The sequence below is a fragment of the Polyodon spathula genome, chromosome 26 (assembly GCF_017654505.1).
Source record: "Polyodon spathula isolate WHYD16114869_AA chromosome 26, ASM1765450v1, whole genome shotgun sequence".
Taxonomy (NCBI): domain Eukaryota; kingdom Metazoa; phylum Chordata; class Actinopteri; order Acipenseriformes; family Polyodontidae; genus Polyodon; species Polyodon spathula.
The window spans coordinates 2,987,140-3,004,325 of record NC_054559.1 but is presented as its reverse complement, the minus strand read 5'-3'; the positions used below and the strand labels follow the sequence as shown (position 1 = coordinate 3,004,325).

Here is a 17,186-nt window from a genome sequence, read left to right as displayed (position 1 = left end):
TATGTTGGGTTGGGGTGGGTATATATATATATATATATATATATATATATATATATATATATATATATACACACACACACACACACACACACACACACCTGTGGCATGGATTTCGTTGAGCCTGCTACAGGATATAATGTACAGCGATGAAGCGGAGGTGTACACACACATACACACACACCTGTGTTTCATAACATGAATATGTTTATTACATACAGATAAAGTTCCATGTTTAATGAGTATTAGATAGCAAAGGGAAAGAAGCAGGGAGATAATCTTACAGCAGTCTTTACAAGAAGCCTCTTCGTACATCAGGATACTAAGTAGCGAGTGTACAAGCCCTTGGGACACAACAAACAAGGTAGTTTACAAACATAACAGAGCGGAGAGATAGAGCTGGCCAGCATACCTCTGGCCTTGCTGCTAGTCACAGCGGGGCAGCACGGACTGAGATTGCCACTGGTCACAGCGGGGCAGAACGGACTGAGACTGCCACTGGTCACAGCGGGGCAGAACGGACTGAGACTGCCGCTGGTCACAGCAGGGCAGCATGGACTGAGACTGCCACTGATCAAAGGGGGCAGCACGGATTGAGACTGCTGCTGGTCACAGCGGGGCAGCACGGACTGAGACTGTCAGCGCTCCCCTTACTGCTGGTGACAGCGGGACAGCATGGACTGAGACTGCCGCTGATCACAGCGGGGTAGCACGGACTGAGACTGCCGCTGATCAATGGGGGCAACATTGACTGAGACTGCTGCTGGTCACAGCGGGGCAGCACGGACCGAGACTGCCGCTGATCACAGCAGGGCAGCACGGACCGAGACTGCCGCTGGTCACAGCGGGGCAGCACAGAGTGAGACTGCCGCTGATCAAAGAGGGCAGCATGGACTGAGACTGCCGCTGATCACAACGGGGCAGCACGGACTGAGACTGCCGCTGATCAAAGAGGGTAGCATGGACTGAGATTGCCGCTGGTCACAGCGGGGCAGCACGGACTGAGACTGCCGCTGATCACAGCGGGGCAGCACAGACTGAGACTGCCGCTGATCAAAGAGGGCAGCATGGACTGAGATTGCTGCTGGTCACAGCGGGGCAGCACGGACTAAGACTGCCAACGCTCCCCTTGCTGCTGGTCACAGTGGGGCACCACTGGGGTAATGAGTTCTTGTGTAGCTTGTCTGCAGTTTGTAGCAGATTGGCGGGTAGTGAGTTATTGGAGTGCAGTTGGGGTCTGGATTCTAACTACTGCAGTTAAAGAACCTTGCCCTCAACTTGATGAACGTTGCACCGGCCAAGGAACCGGAGCAACACGACCAAAGCTTGCTAATTAAGAAATGCCACGAGGCAATATGTTACTGAAATCCCAGGATGCCAAACAAATCCTGATTCCATTAAACAGTCTTTACAGTTATTAAGTAGAGTCCCATGGTGGACCCTTGCTAAGACCGCTGCTCTCTTTGACTTGGGTGCAGATATTCCCTGTGAGCTGCAGCTTCTTTTGGCTAGATGTCTGGAAGCAAGAAATCCTGAGCTCTGGCTCAAGAATGTTACACAGCATGGAGGCTGTCCTGCTATAGTGCCAGTGCAGTCTTCCCATCCATAACCATTAAACGCTCAAGTGCTTGATTTAGAAGTACTAAAAGAAAATAATTTGTCGTTAAAGACTGCTAGTTGAGATGTCTGTCGTTTGGAGGTCAGTATCTCTGTTTTCTTAGCTTCACTTCTGACCCCTGTGCTCTCTCCTACTCTCTTGAATTGTGTTTTCCTGTAATTTCCTATGTTTGGTTTGCTTGACTTGCTTTGAGGTTTGGTATCGACTGTGTTAAATGCTCTTTAAAACAATAAATAAATACTTTTTAAAATAATAATACCATATATACAGTTGTTAGGGTTGTGGATGGCTTTGGCTGCTATGTTATCTTTCAGGGGTGCATCCAGTAAATCTTGCATTTAAATTACCGTCAATTTGTACAGATTTTTGGGTATGAACATGCACACATTACACCGTGTAACAATATATATATATATATATATATATATATATATATATATATATATATATATATATTTTTGTTCCTGGGTAGTAAGTGTTATTTCCTAATTGCTTATGCCTCAAAAGTATAGAAAATGGCTATTATTCCCCACAAACTTTGCTTTTGTGACCAGGACAGTGATATTTCAAAATATCACTATTTCCAATGGGAAAACAGGCAAATGTGTGTCTTTTCGTTCACATAAAGTCAGAAAAAAACAACATATGAATCCAAATTAACATGTATTTATACTAAAGTAATACAAAAATGACTACAAAAGATTTGGAAGTGAGTAGTTTTTCGAGATTTACGATTATACTGCAAATACAGTATGATCGTAAATCTCGAAAAACTGCTCACTTCTAAATCTTTTGTAGTCATTTTTGTATTACTTTAGTATAAATACATGTTAATTTGGATTCATATGTTGTTTTTTTCCGACTGTGAACAAAAAGACACACATTTGCCTGTTTTCCCATTGGAAATAGTGATATTTTGAAATATTACTATCCTGGTCACAAAAGCAAAGTTTGTGGGGAATAATAGCCATTTTCTATACTTTTGAGGCATAAGCAATTAGGAAATAACACTTACTACCCAGGAACAAAAATTGTGTTACATAGTGTTATCATAAACATTTCATTTTAATGTGTTTTTCCCCTCAGGAATTAATAATAAATAAATAAAACAATCTTGTACATTTTTCAGTCCTGCACTAAATGCAGAGACAATGAAAACTAAGAGTTGGTTTCACAGACCGTATTTAGCGGTAATCTCAGATTACCTAATCTTACTTTAGGCAAAGTAATCCAAAATCACTGCTAATCAGGGTCTGTGAAATCAGCCTAAAGTCATTCACCATGTGGCCTTTCTCATAAATTTTCACTTATACCATAATGTGTGCATCTTTCATACAAGAACACAAGACCTAAAAAGCAAAGGAAATTAGGTATAATATGCTGGAATTATTTGGTCGACTTTCTAACCGTTTTTGACACTCCACAGTAAATTTGGTAAAGAGACTGCTCTATGAAGCAGCCTCAAAACTGGACTGTCAATTCCACCAATACAAAGACATTGGCACCAGCATCACAAATCCCTCCAGGATTCAATACAGTGGACTGATTTCTTTGCATCTTTCAAGCAGATTTCATAGCAAGTGATAATAAATTCAATGGCAAACTTTTTGACTGGAAACCTTTCTTGTTGTTTGTCATTGGATTTAGTAAGTTCCTTTTAACTTCATTAGCTTTGTTACAAGTTTCGTGGCAATCCCCTGTAGACCAGAAGCATGGGGGGGCTGGACGGGGGACATGGAGGTTCCAGTGGAAGCAGATTTCTCAGTGTTGTTGTTTTTCAGTGGTAGGATGCAGGGTGCTGTTTTGGGGGAGGGGGTGCAATTCTGTCTGTCTGTCTGTCTGTCCTCACTCTGGCACATAGGACACCTGCCAGACGATGATATGGCTGCGCTCTGCCTTGGACAGGGTGGATTTGACCTGTGGAGCCTCGCTGGAACCCTCCTCTGTCTCGTCATCCTCGCCATCGCCTAGGACAGAGGCACACATTCAACAGCATCATGTTAAAGCTGGATTGAGGCCTGGGTGAACTGCTAGTTACACTAGCTAGTCAAAGAAGCAGGTCTCATATATTTAAGTAATTGTAGCTAGCAAAATATTTCCATACATTTTCTCTGCCATGCATCTCTATTCATGATATTGGTTTTAAATGTACAGTTTAAAAAGAAACACATGTTAAAACATGAAATCTGGTACTACACTAGGTTATAAATCTTTGTTTGCAAGCCAGGCTTTTAGCTTACCTTGGTCAACTGGATGGTGACATTGTCCCCACCCCTTTATTGGCTTTGCTATATAAGAACATAAGAAAGTCTACAAACGAGAAGAGGCCATTTGGACCATCTTGCTCATTTGGTTGTTAGTCGCTTATTGATCCCAGAATCTCATCAAGCAGCTTACTGGAGAGTATAACAAGTGCTTCTTTAACATTTGAGACCAATGTAGTTAATGGAAGTGCAAAATGGGTACAATTTATGGAATTACAATGGCTTCTTTCCTGTCAATAATCAATCAGCTGCTTCCCCTTTTGATTGCCATGCCTTTAGCCACCAACATGCCCAGGAGACTGCTGGGGTGAAATGATCCAGGGAGTACAGCAGTAACAGACTTTCTTTAACCAAGTGCAGTACCAGATATCATGTTTTAAAATGAAAATATGTGTTTGCTATAACTAATGAAGGTGCAAAATACTTAAGATTAATATAATTATTTTGTTAGCTACATTTACTTCTATAGCAAATGTGCTTAGGATTTATCAGGGATAAACCTGCTACATGCTGCAGCCTGTGGACTGAGAGACTCAGACGTTAGTGGATAGTTTTTCTTTGAGTTATATCCATGCAGATTTTTATACAAAGTTCCTGAAATAAAGGTGAAATACATTAAAAAAATCAGAGCGTGCTGTGCCGTGCTGCGCTACACACCAATGCGGAAGTCAATGTAGCCCTCTCCTCCACTCAGTACCAGGACGTTGTGCAGGCGCTGGGAGTCGGCTTCAGGGGGTGCTGTGGAGCCAGGAACTTCTGTCGGGCTGTCGAGAACGCTTCCATTCAGGGTGGCCAGCACATTGCCTGCATTTTAAAATTTCACAATAATAAATGAAGACCAACTCAAACATTTTTTTCCAAAAGCCTAAACCTCCCTTATAAAAGTTTCCGACAGTATGTTATAATCTTCGGGTATTAGGCTTGGTGGGTTTGGATGTTGTGGACCCAGTGTGGGTGATATATATATATATATATATATATATATTATATATATATATATATATATATATATACCCTTGGAACCTCAAGCGAACCTCAAGCATCATAGAAAGAATGCAACGTCGATGGTGGGACGCCAGAATCACTGTCGAACCCTCTTGAGGTGTCGTTGGCTAGTCCACTAAACAACAAGGGTGGAAGGTGCCCACTTGAAGACCCCAGAGCAGTACCCTACTCAGCTCAGTCCAGACGGTTGTCATGCTGATGCGCTAGGGAGACCACACTGTGGTTGATCCCTGGAGCCAGCATTGCAGCCGTTGTGTGTGCTGATGCGCCAGGGAGGCAAAATAGGCTGATCCCTGGAGCCAGCATTACACTTCAGCCATCAACACCAGGCAGAAGGATATCTACATCATCATATGGAAGGAAACGCAGATGGATCACATTAGTTTACAGTAAAAGAAGCTGTTTCTTAGTTGGTGCTTATCTTGGCGAGAGCTGAGTCCAATATCAGCATCAAGTTTTAACACCTACTCTCATGTAATATATATATATATATATATATATATATATATATATATATATATATATATATATATATATATATATCCTGTTTAAAAAATGTAAATCAGTTTAGTTGCAACCGTCGCTTACGAGCAACATTTCTCTGGGGACACTTTCCTTACCATTAAAAACGGCAACACAGCCACCCCTTAACAGAAACATTTATGTTGTATTGACGTTGTGTCGTTGTAAATCCTCAGCAGTCGTCCTCATCCAGATAAACCGAAAAACCCCAAAAGTCTGTACTGCGCTGTTACAAAGTGCCCGCCCCTGTGTATATTATCTGTTATGTGTTGCGTGTGGTGTGTTTAAATGTTGGTGTATAGTCATTGGTACACGGGATATAAACGGGTCTGTGTAACACGAGTGTTTAAAAATGTATATGTGTATTTAGGCACAAGGATTGCACAGCACTTCACGTGCAAGTAAAATATAGTAATATGTGATATTATATGTGATATGTGACATATATGTTATATGTGAGCACGGGGAATTGCACTTTATTAATTCACGTGCTGGGATTCAAGTGAATAATTAATTGGTAATTGAATCCCAGCACAACAGTATATATAGATGCACGCTGTCACATACTCGCGGTTGGGTGTTCGGTGAGTGGAGAACGGAAGAAAGAGGGTAGGCGAATTAGACATTTCAATTGCTATTATGTGCTGGTGGGACCAGCACGATACCTGTTTATTTAAAACTCACCTTGTTTGTTTGTGTGTCTAGCTGCTCACCGTTTTTGTTAAGTATTAGTCCGTTTTTGTTTGTCTGTTTTATTTTGGCTACCAGTGCCGTGTCCTGTTTCTGTTTTCGTGTTTATACCTTTTATTTACAATAAACTGGCGCAAGCAAGCGTCATCATCATTTCACATCATCAGTCTTTGTGTTCATTCCTTTTCCTGGGTCTGACGCCTTCCACTTCGGCCGTCTCTGTGACATGTGCTTAAAAAGTTTGTTTTACAAGGCAAATTCGTTCTCCGATTATTCTAGCATTTATTTCCGCAATATGTAAAAAAAATAAAAACAAAATAAAAAACTGTTTGCTTTGACGTGATCGGAACTAAGAAAATACAGCTGTATAAGGATCATACAAAAGAACAGACAAAAAATGAGCATGGGAAGTGAATGCAAGTTCTGTACAAAGCTTGCTTATTGCATGCTATATATAGTATCTATTTGTGCAGTTGGGCATTGTTTCCTTCATAATGACACAAATATTTTATTTGTAAACATGTAACCTACATTTTAAAGTAAAAGAAAATAAATGTACTCTTAGAGGATGAGTTTGATTAATGTTTTTCGGAAGTGTCTTAGGAACAAATATACTTGAACAGAATGTAGCAGGTACTGTAACTGTTTTAAGTATCAGAAAAAGCCGGATACTTTACGAGTTATAAAATTCGGTCCATCTTGCTCGTTTGGTTGTTAGTAGCTTACTGATCCCAGAATCTCATCAAGCAGCTTCTTGAAGGATCCCAGGGTGTCAGCTTCAACAACATTACTGGGGAGCTGGTTCCAGACCCTCACAATTTTCTGTGTAAAAAAGCGCCTCCTATTTTCTGTCCTGAATGCCCCTTTGTCTAATCTCCATTTGTGACCCTGGTCCTTGTTTCTTTTTTCAGGTCGAAAAAGTCCTTGGGTCGACATTGCCAATATCTTTTAGAATTTTTGAATACTTGAATCAGGTTGCTGCGTAGTCTTCTTTGTTCAATTCTTTTAGCCTGTCTGCATAGGACATGCCTTTTAAACCCGGAATAACATAAATGCATAAATAACATAAATGCAACCGCTGTTTAAGAGCAACATAACAAAGGGCACCGTTACTTTGCTACTAACGTCTACAGTGTGTGTGTGTGTGTGTGTGTGTATATATATATATATATTATTTATTTATTTTAGGGCTGTCAGTTAAGCCTAAAAATAGCAATCGATTAATTGGGCACACAAAATATAATCGTTCGAATAAATATCGATGATTGCACTGCCCACCTACATTTCGCTCCATCCCTCTCCCTCCGACGTGATTGTTTTAATAGTCCTGCAGTTAACATTCGCCTCAAGCCTAAAGCAAGTTTAACGTAATAGGGTGTTACTAAAATATTTATTCCAAACAGATTACAGTACTATGGAATGTTATCAATATAAACTAGACATGAGTTTACGAAAACCATCTTTTTTTTAATTCAGTGACAGCTGCAGCATCATGCATTGCATCCTGTTAATACTGTACCAAACTACACTATATCTGTGAAACACACGATGCGGAAATCCCTGCCTAAACATAACACTGTTACTACTCCCACTACTACTACGACTACTATTAATCATAATAATAATAACAATTGATTTACTTACCACAACATGCACACCCACTATAGGTCTGATCGTTACTCCAGAATTGCTTTTAACATCACTGATCGCTTATTAATGTATTTTTACGTTACTGAATATTGCTGAATATTCATTGTGTAACAGTTCATTGTGAAACTCCAAAGAGGCGCAAACTATATAGTCAGTTTTCATTAAAATAAATCCCAAAGTGCTTTGCATTAAAATCAATAAATAATACAGAGGGGCGTACTTACAAAGCATTTTCAAACTGACAGCACCAGCACATCAGATGCTAGTCAACACGGCAGAAATACTGTAAATAGCAAGGCAGCACATCAGGGTGGTGCCTAATAAGCATTGAGTCTGTGGCCAAACACAGACGGTTGTGAAAAATGGAACACAGATGGGACAACTACCCAAAAGCGGGACAAAAGTACAAGTTTACTAACCCGTCGGGACACCTGGACGTGTTCCCTAAAAAGGGGACTGTCCCGGGAAAATTGGAACGGTTGGTAGCTTTTGGCTTAACAGTTCCGCTAACGGCGCCGCAAAGAAATCCTTCATACATGAACGGTGATGTAATGATGACGTTGCATGCCTATTTATGCCTTTTTAAACAACCATTGGTTGCTTACCAAATGCTTACATCTCCAAAGGCTTCAACAACCAGTCAAGGAAGGTTTATACAGTTTCAAAACAAAAGTAAAGTTAAATAGACAAAGCTAGACGAGGAAGTTTTATTTTTAATCAGTAGTTTCAGCGAACAAGTACAAGCTTACCAGAAATCATCCGAAATGTTTATAAACCCAAAAATAAGTGAACAAAATAATAACTCTAGTGAAATATTCAGAGGATAAACAGAGGGATGACTCTCCAATCAAAATGTATTTCAATAAAGCCCCAGGCAAATAGAGATACATTTTATTATGAAGTGCATCATTAAAGTGCAGCATTACCGGAGAGCACACTAAATTGCTTTACATAATCAAGAATGCTTACCGACCTGAAAGAATGTATTTATTTATTTACAGAGATGTTGATGAGTTAACAGATGTAGAGTCAAGTTATGTCAGTCATACCTCAAACAGGCAGTATTTTCACCGTAGCGGAAAGGTTAATGCATCCCAGTGATTCTGCCTCAATCATGAGTAGAAAGAGTGCAAAGAAGAGCGACCAGAATTATTCCGGGCTTAAAAGGCATGTCATATGCAGACAGGCTAAAAGAATTGAATCTGTTCAGTCTTGAACAAAGAAGACTACGTGGCGACCTAATTCAAGCATTCAAAATTCTAAAAGGTATTGACAGTGTCGACCCAAGGGACTTTTTCAGCCTGAAAAAAGAAACAAGGACCAGGGGTCACAAATGGAGTTTAGAAAAAGGGGCATTCAGAACAGAAAATAGGAGGCACTTTTTTACACAGAGAATTGTGAGGGTCTGGAATCAACTCCCCAGTAATGTTGTTGAAGCTGACACCCTGGGATCCTTCAAGAAGCTGCTTGATGAGATTTTGGGATCAATAAGCTACTAACAACCAAACGAGCAAGATGGGCCGAATGGCCTCCTCTCGTTTGTAAACATTCTTATGTTCTTATGTTTTATACTCATCTGATGGGTAAAGTATGGGAGTGGTGACTCAATTTCTGTCCAGAGGAGTCATTAACATGACAGTTTACCTTGGAAATGGGGACACCCATAACAAATTAACATGTGGTTTTGGCACTTTCGTGACTACATTAATGTTGATGTATCAGTACATGGGTACACCCTATTATTAGACCCAACGCTCGTCTGTATATTTATATTTAGGCACGAGTATTGCACAGCACTTCACATGCAGGTAAAATGTAATAATATGTGAGCACTGGGAATTGCACTTTATTAATTCACGTCCAGTTGTACCGAGATTCTAATTGAATGATTAATTAGCAATCGAGTCTCGGTACAGCTGCATAAAAGCTGCATGTTTTCACCCACTCAGGGTTGGGTGTTCGGTGAGTGGAGAACGGGATTGGAGACGGAGGTAACAGTAAATCAGAATAGTAAGCATAATAGCAGCTCACCATGTTTGTCTGTGTAGTCCGTTTTTGTTTTTCTCTTTGTTTTGGCTACCAGTGCCATGTCCTGTTTTTCATTTGTCTTTCAAACCTTTTATTTTCTTTCTGTTTAATTATTACATGCTGAGTGTAACCAAGCACTCATCTTCACCAAACTACACCTCTCTGTTGTTTATTTGTTGGTTCCTGGTTCTTGTCTGACGTCACCAACTACAGCCCACTGGTTCACACCACACAGGACCAATTTTCTTGTGTATTTACATTTGTGGACATATGGTTGACCAGTGTCCTCCTAGACCAGTGGCCTCACACAACAGTAACCCACACGGAGATCTTTTTGGTCTCGCTTTGGGTCTAAAAAACCCCCTTTTTGTTACCCAACCCTGTGTGGGTGTGTGTGTGTGTGTGTGTGGGGGGGGGGTGGGGGGGGGGGGTTTGGATTACAAAAAAAAAATAATAAAGAAATGGACAGAAGAAGTGGGAGAGGAAAGCGGCAGCAACGACCACAGGAGGAGGAGGAGGGCCAAAACCCGCACCCCAGCTTGTCCTGACTCCCTTCATGTCATCACTCAGGGATGCCTTCACATCATTGCCCAAGGATGCCTTCACAGCATTGCCCAAGGATGCCTGCCTCGCTTCACCCAAGGATGCCTGCCTCGCTTCACCCAAGGATGCCTGCCTCGCTTCACCCAAGGATGCCTGCCTCGCTTCACCCAAGGATGCCTGCCTCGCTTCACCCAAGGATGCCTGCCTCACTTCACCCATGATTGCCTGCCTCACTTCATCCATGATTGCCTGCCTCGCTTCATCCATGATTGCCTGCCTCGCTTCACCCATGGATGCCTGCTGCTCCGCATCGCCTGGGGTTGCCTGCTGCTCCGCATCGCCTGGGGTCGCCAGAACTGTTTCGCCAAGGGTCGCCACCAGCTATGGGGATGTGCTGGGCTGGAAGAGCCAGCCCGGAAGCCATTATGGCTCTGCTACCAGTCGGTAAGCTGACAGCCTTTCTGCTGTCAGCTAGGGAGCCAGTGGTTGTGAAGAGGGAGGAGGGGGGTATATGTGGCAATGTTGCTCCACCCCTGTGTGTATTTTTGTGTTTTATGTTGCGTGTAGTGTGTTAATGTTCGTGTATAGTCATTGATACATGAGATATAATATGGGTTACGAGCATGAGTGTTTAAAATGCATATTTGTATTTAGGCATGAGGATTGCACAACACTTCACGTGCAGATAAAATGTAATAATATGTGAGCACAGGGAATTGCACTTAATTAATTCACGTCTAGTTGTACCGAGACTCCAATTAAAAGACTGATTAGTAATCGAGTCTCGGTACAGCTGCATAAAAGCTGCATGTTTTCACTCACTCGGGGTTGGGTGTTCGGTGAGTGGAAAATGGGATTGGAGACAGAGGTAACAGTAACTCAGAATAGTAAGCAAAATAGCAGCTCACCGGTTTGTCTGTGTAGTCCATTTTTGTTTGTCTCTTTGTTTTGGCTACCAGTGCCATGTCCTGTGTTTTGTTTGTCTTTCAAAACCTTTTATTTTCTGTCTGTTTAATTACACTATGTAACACAATTTTTGTTCCTGGGTAGTAAGTGTTATTTCCTAATTGCTTATGCCTCAAAGGTATAGAAAATGGCTACTATTCCCCACAAACTTTGCTTTTGTGACCAGGACAGTGATATTTCAAAATATCACTATTTCCAATGGGAAAACGGGCAAATGTGTGTCTTCGTTATACAGTAATAAAAATACAGTATAATCGTAAATCTCAAAAAACTACTCACTTCTAAATCTTTTGTAGTCATTTTTGTATTACTTTAGTATAAATAAATGTTAATTTGGATTCATATGTTGTTTTTTTCTGACTTTATGTGAATACAGTCAGAAATGTGAATACTTGCCCGTTTTCCCATTGGAAATAGTGATATTTTTAAATATCACTGTCCTGGTCACAAAAGCAAAGTTTGTTGGGAATAATAGCCATTTTCTATACCTTTGAGGCATAAGCAATTAGGAAATAACACTTACTACCCAGGAACAAAAAAAAAACTCGTCAGACAAACTCCACGTCTCTGTCTGTTCTGTGTTGGCCCGTTTCTGGTCTGGCGTCACCCACTACAGCCGTCTTTGAGGCAATACCCCATTCCACACCCTCACCACTCTGTAAAGACGGATCTCCTTCAACATCATGACTAGATACCCCACTCCATACCCTCACCACTGTGTAAAGACGGGTCTCCTTCCCACGGTCCTAAATCTAGCTTGGATGAATTTCCAACTGTGCTCTGGTCCTGGTTTCTGTGCTTAAAGTATTGGTTGGGATTAACTTTGCCAACTCCTTTTAAGATTTGAAAGACTTAAATCATGTCCTCCCTAATTCTTTGTTCTAAGATAAACAGATTCAGTTTGTCCTTCCTGTCTCCGTAGCTCTTTCCTTTAATCCCTGGGATTAGTCTGGTAGCTCTGCAATGGTCTCTCTCTGGTGTTGTACCTGGCACTGACACGAAGAACTTGACAGCATCCCTGTGCCCGTGGAAGCAGAGCTGCGCCTGGGCCATGGAGCAGTAAGGTATGAAGCTCCCGGCCGTGCGCTCCGTGCTGTCATCGGCGTACACGTGGATCACTCCTCCCGACCGAGCGCCCTCCAGGGACGAAGGGGACGTCTTATTGGCTGCAAAAACAAGGGACTTTGTTCACTAAATCTTTCCTGTGTTCATTTTCTTTATACAGGTCTCAAATGCACAGTAAACTTGTATTTTTATTTGAAAGCGTGATCTGCTAGTCTGGGTTGAAAACTCTCTGTTGCAAGCCATGTTTTTAGACAGTTTTGCCTGGAGGGTGAAACTCACTCCATCCCTTCAATGTCTTCTTTCCTGTTTTTAACCAACTATCAGCTTCCCTTATTGACTGACCAGTAACATGCCCATGAGACACTGCTGAGGTGCAGTGACATAGCAAGTGCAAGTGTAACAGATTCCTGACACTAAACCATAAGTAGTTGATACCATGATTTAAAATGTTTCTTTCAAAACTGCACATCTGAGACCTATGTAGCTAATGGAAGTACAACATAGGAGTTATTTTATCAGCTGCAATAATTTCAAAAAAAGGTCTATTAGAACTGTATTGACCGAATTAGTTTAACCTTTGCACTGATGACTAATATCGTAAAAGATTTGCTGAAGATTCAGACTATTACCCATTCAGTCACTGTTTGCAGGGTCTTGAGATTCCTAATTAAAACACAACATTACCTGCTAATGCATCGCACGTGATAATATATACATACAATGGTAGGGTTACTTTTTTTCACAGTAAAAAAAATCTTATTTTACTGCATTTTGCGGTCTAAAAATAGGTATTTCAAGATATTTCACAACTGAACAGAAAAAACAGCTTTGCAAAAATGTTTAATTTTCTTTCGAGTTATTATATAACAAATGTTCCTTAATATTGACATGCTTAGCGAAACACAGTAAATGCTAAATTGTAGAATTTTTAGTTTTTATGTTCACTTTTTAAATGCATTCTATTTTCACCATCAGTGAATTATCAAACAAAATAAAAACATAAATACATGCAAAAATAACAGACATGTTGAATGTCCCCTTCTTGTATTGGACAGAGCAATCTTTAGCAGAAATATTCCAATCTTTGATGCAGCTGGTGTTGTTTTCATTGAATACATTTTTTTAAAAATTGCAGCTCTATGCAGTGTGTCTGATCATTTACTGGAAGCAAACTAAACAGGCTGTCAGGTTCCTAAGTGTAACAGGTACTGGATAAATGAGGCAAACGTTTGCTGTATTTATTTTCAAGTGATAAACATGTATATATTTACACTATTCTTTCAAAAATCATATCCCTTGTTCCCTGAAATAGAAATGTAACCATTACGTAATGGATATTTAACCTAAAGACCCTGAAATCTGAACAGATATACGTAGTTGTACGTAGTGCCTGTGATGCAGTTGTGCCTGCTCCCCAAGTGCATAAAAGGTCTGCTGACACAAACATCGTCATCACTTTTCTTTGAAGCCTGCTGCAATCATGAACACAATGACCCTGAAGGTTAATGGTTACATTTTTGTTTCTGGGAACCAGGGTTCTGATAATAACCTAACGCTCCCTTTAAAATATGAAATGTAACCATTACCTAATGAACATGAATACTAAAGCTGTCGCAAGGCAATATTGCAGACCAACTGGAGTACGACAAGGCTAAGCCAAACTACCTTGCACGTTACCATGAGGAACCCCAGTACAAGTCTGATTTTTGTTTCTGGGAACCAGGGTTCTGATAAATAAATGTACAACCACAAAAGCTTGGCGCAATATAATGGATATTTAACCTAAAGAACTACCTTACCGTTATGAGGAACCCCAGTACAAGTAGCTAGAGCTAAAAAAAATAGAGGGAGAACTCACCTCTATGTCTAATGGTAAGGACTGACCCAGAAGCCACCCTTAATACTCAGTTCCAAAAATCAGGGTTTTGCGGCTCCAAGACCTAAGTTTGTAGAACCTAGTAAAGGTATGAGGAGTAGCCCACACCACTGCATTGCAAATGTCATTGACACATGCCCTCTGGAATAAAGCCCACAGATTTACCATGTACCTGAAGGACTGGGCAGTGAGCTTTTCTGGAGGGGGAAAGTTGGCCAGCTCATACGCAGTCTTGCATGTGTCAGCTATCCAATCAGAGATCCTCTGCCTAAATAAGGCTTGATCATGGGACTTCATCCCAGAGCAGACAACACATCATCCGGACTGCCTCAAACTTTTCATCCTGTTAACATAGCTTGCCAGGGCCTGCACTGGGTACAGCATATGGAACTGCAGCTCTCTGTCAGACTGGAAGGTAGTGGAAAGAAGCTTCCAGATCCACAGTGCTCAATGGGAGTTACATAACCCTTGCGCCCCCCACCCCGCTATTCTAGACCATGCCCCAGCCGAGGCTGGATGTGTCTGCTCAAGCAGCCAGCTGCTGTGTATCAGGGCAGGAGCTGTAGCTCTTATATACAGCACTTATTGTAACAGGGCTGGTGCAGTATATAGTACTTACTGTACAGGGCTATGCAGTATACAATACTTACTGTAACAGGGCTATGCAGTATACAGTACTTACTGTAACAGGGCTGTGAAGTATACAGTACTTACTGTAACAGGGCTGTGCAGTATACATTACTTACTGTAACAGGGCTGTGCAATATACAGTACTTACTGTAACAGGGATGGTGCAGTACACAGTACTGACTGTAACAGGGCTGTGCAATATACAGTACTTACTGTTACAGGGCTGGCGCCATATACAGTACTTACTGTAACAGGGCTATGCAGTACACAGTACTTACTGTAACAGGGCTGTGCAGTATACAGGACTTGTAACAAAAACCTGCTGTCTCTGACAACACAAGCAGCAACACCGCTGTACAGTAGGTTACAGGTAAAGTACTGCAAAAATATATAGAAACAGCATAGCTACAGTTTAAGTAAGGTATAAACCATGACGGGCCGTGCGGTTCTCATGACATATACCACGCCTGGGGTGACGCCTCGGGCCTTTACCCATCCCAGAAGTAGTATATATCATGGGAATCACATGGCCTGAAGTGGTTTATACCGCTTATAACATGGCTACCTGTCATTTGTGGGAAGAAAAATCATTAAAATAATTAAAACACAATTAAATTAAGACAAAACCAGTAAACTTTTATTGTGTATACATCAGCAGTGTAATATAGTCCCAAATTAAATTAAATTAAATTAATTGTTTGCGTATTAAAAATAAATTGCACATGTTCATTTATTGTGAATTTCTGCATCGAAAGTGCCATCTCAATAGAAAGCTGTGATGAATGGTGGAGTTTCAAATGACACTAAGGAAGTAAGGAGAGCAGCTGCGAAGGAGACTGAAGCCAGGTCTTGAAGTGAGTTTGTGAACTCGTTACATGCAAGGCACACATATTCTAGTACGTTTTCATCCTTTTGGAAATCAAAATATGTTTTTGTTAGTTGTCGGACACATTCACGTCCAAGTCATGTCAGATTAAGTTGACGATCGAAACAGACTTTACACACCAATCTGACTGCGGTGTCAGGGGACAGTACTTCAGTTTCCCGCATACACCTCATATCCAGAAATTCACTACCGGACCAAAGAACCTCACAGAGACAGGTGTTTTTATTCTGAAATCATGAGAACCACTAATATTGCACAGATAACTAACTGTCTGGCTTGTTAAGGTCATTTTGTGCACCTGAATTAATTTAGGTTTGCCACAGTATCTGAATACTTATGCAATAATGACTTTTCCATTTGCATTTCATATCATCTATTTGCTTCTTTCTTTTTGTTTTTGCTTTGAATGTGTGGAGTAGGTTGTGTATATAACACATATTAACTCCTACTGCAAAGTGTCATCATCATGACTGCAAGCTTTAAAGCAACAAAACATGAAAACTGTGCGAGGGTCTGAATACTATTTATATATAAACTGTAGCTATGTTTTTTTTTAACACGTTTAAACTAATAAAACTATTATGCCAGTAGCTTACATCCCCTTCAATAGCTGTAAATACAAAACTAGAGTCATCAGTGTCATAAAAAAAGTGAAAAATGTTGATTTAAAAAACTAGTTGTGTGTATTCTGAAACTCACTGCCTCAGCTACAATAGAGTTGCATTCAGATCTTAACATGCAGTTTATTTTAGCATTCTCTATTATTGGTTCTGCTAGAAATGATTGATCAGTTATTGAACAGACTCCTCAAAAGCTGCATTTCTCATTGTGAATGGTTTCACATAGAGTTTTTCCAATGCACAGGCAGTACAGATCGCAGTTGCACTTCATCGTTTTGGAGTCTCTTCAGAAGCAGCCCGCATAGTTATGCTGAAGCCATACAGCTAATATTGAATCAGTGGGATCCAGTTTGAATACGTTTCAGATCAATCAGCTACTAGGACCTTGATGAGCACTAATTGGCTGATCGGCCTCCTCTCGCTCCTAAACTTTCTTATGAAACAGCAGCAGTAGGGGAGAACACGCACACATGATTCTTCAGCACAGTTTTACAAACAGACAGACAGACTGAACCCTGAAACAGGACACATCAGACAGGGACTTGGTTAATGGTATTCAGTAGCGCTTTGTCCAGGGAGTGCTCCAGATTTAGCTGATACATTAAAGTATGAACAGCAGTTAATACCTTATTGGTATACTGCATCAAGGGAAGAGCTAGTCTTAATTTAACACTGGGGGCGATAGATAAATTCATGCCCTGCCCACCAGTCAATCTACATTATCAGTGAATTCTGTAGAGTTGTAGCATGGAAAAAGGGTTTGATTTAAGACTTTTTCTTTCTACAATTATGTTTTTTTGATCACTCTATTGGTTTTTCAAGCTTT

General features: G+C 40.8%; 1 protein-coding gene across 22 annotated transcripts in view; it reads right to left on the bottom strand.

The window, feature by feature from the left end:
• Positions 1–2,965: 2,965 nt before the first annotated feature.
• The window catches only part of mapk8ip3 (mitogen-activated protein kinase 8 interacting protein 3), a 210,818-nt gene continuing 196,597 nt past the window's right edge, over positions 2,966–17,186 (bottom strand). For all 22 annotated transcript variants that reach the window (XM_041229732.1, XM_041229743.1, XM_041229734.1 and 19 more), the window contains 3 exons: positions 12,270–12,449; positions 4,537–4,683; positions 2,966–3,582 (listed from right to left, as the gene is read on the bottom strand). In XM_041229732.1, coding sequence (XP_041085666.1) covers positions 3,461–3,582; positions 4,537–4,683; positions 12,270–12,449 — 449 coding nt within the window. In that variant the 3' untranslated portion in view covers positions 2,966–3,460. The remainder of the gene's footprint in view (positions 3,583–4,536; positions 4,684–12,269; positions 12,450–17,186) is intronic.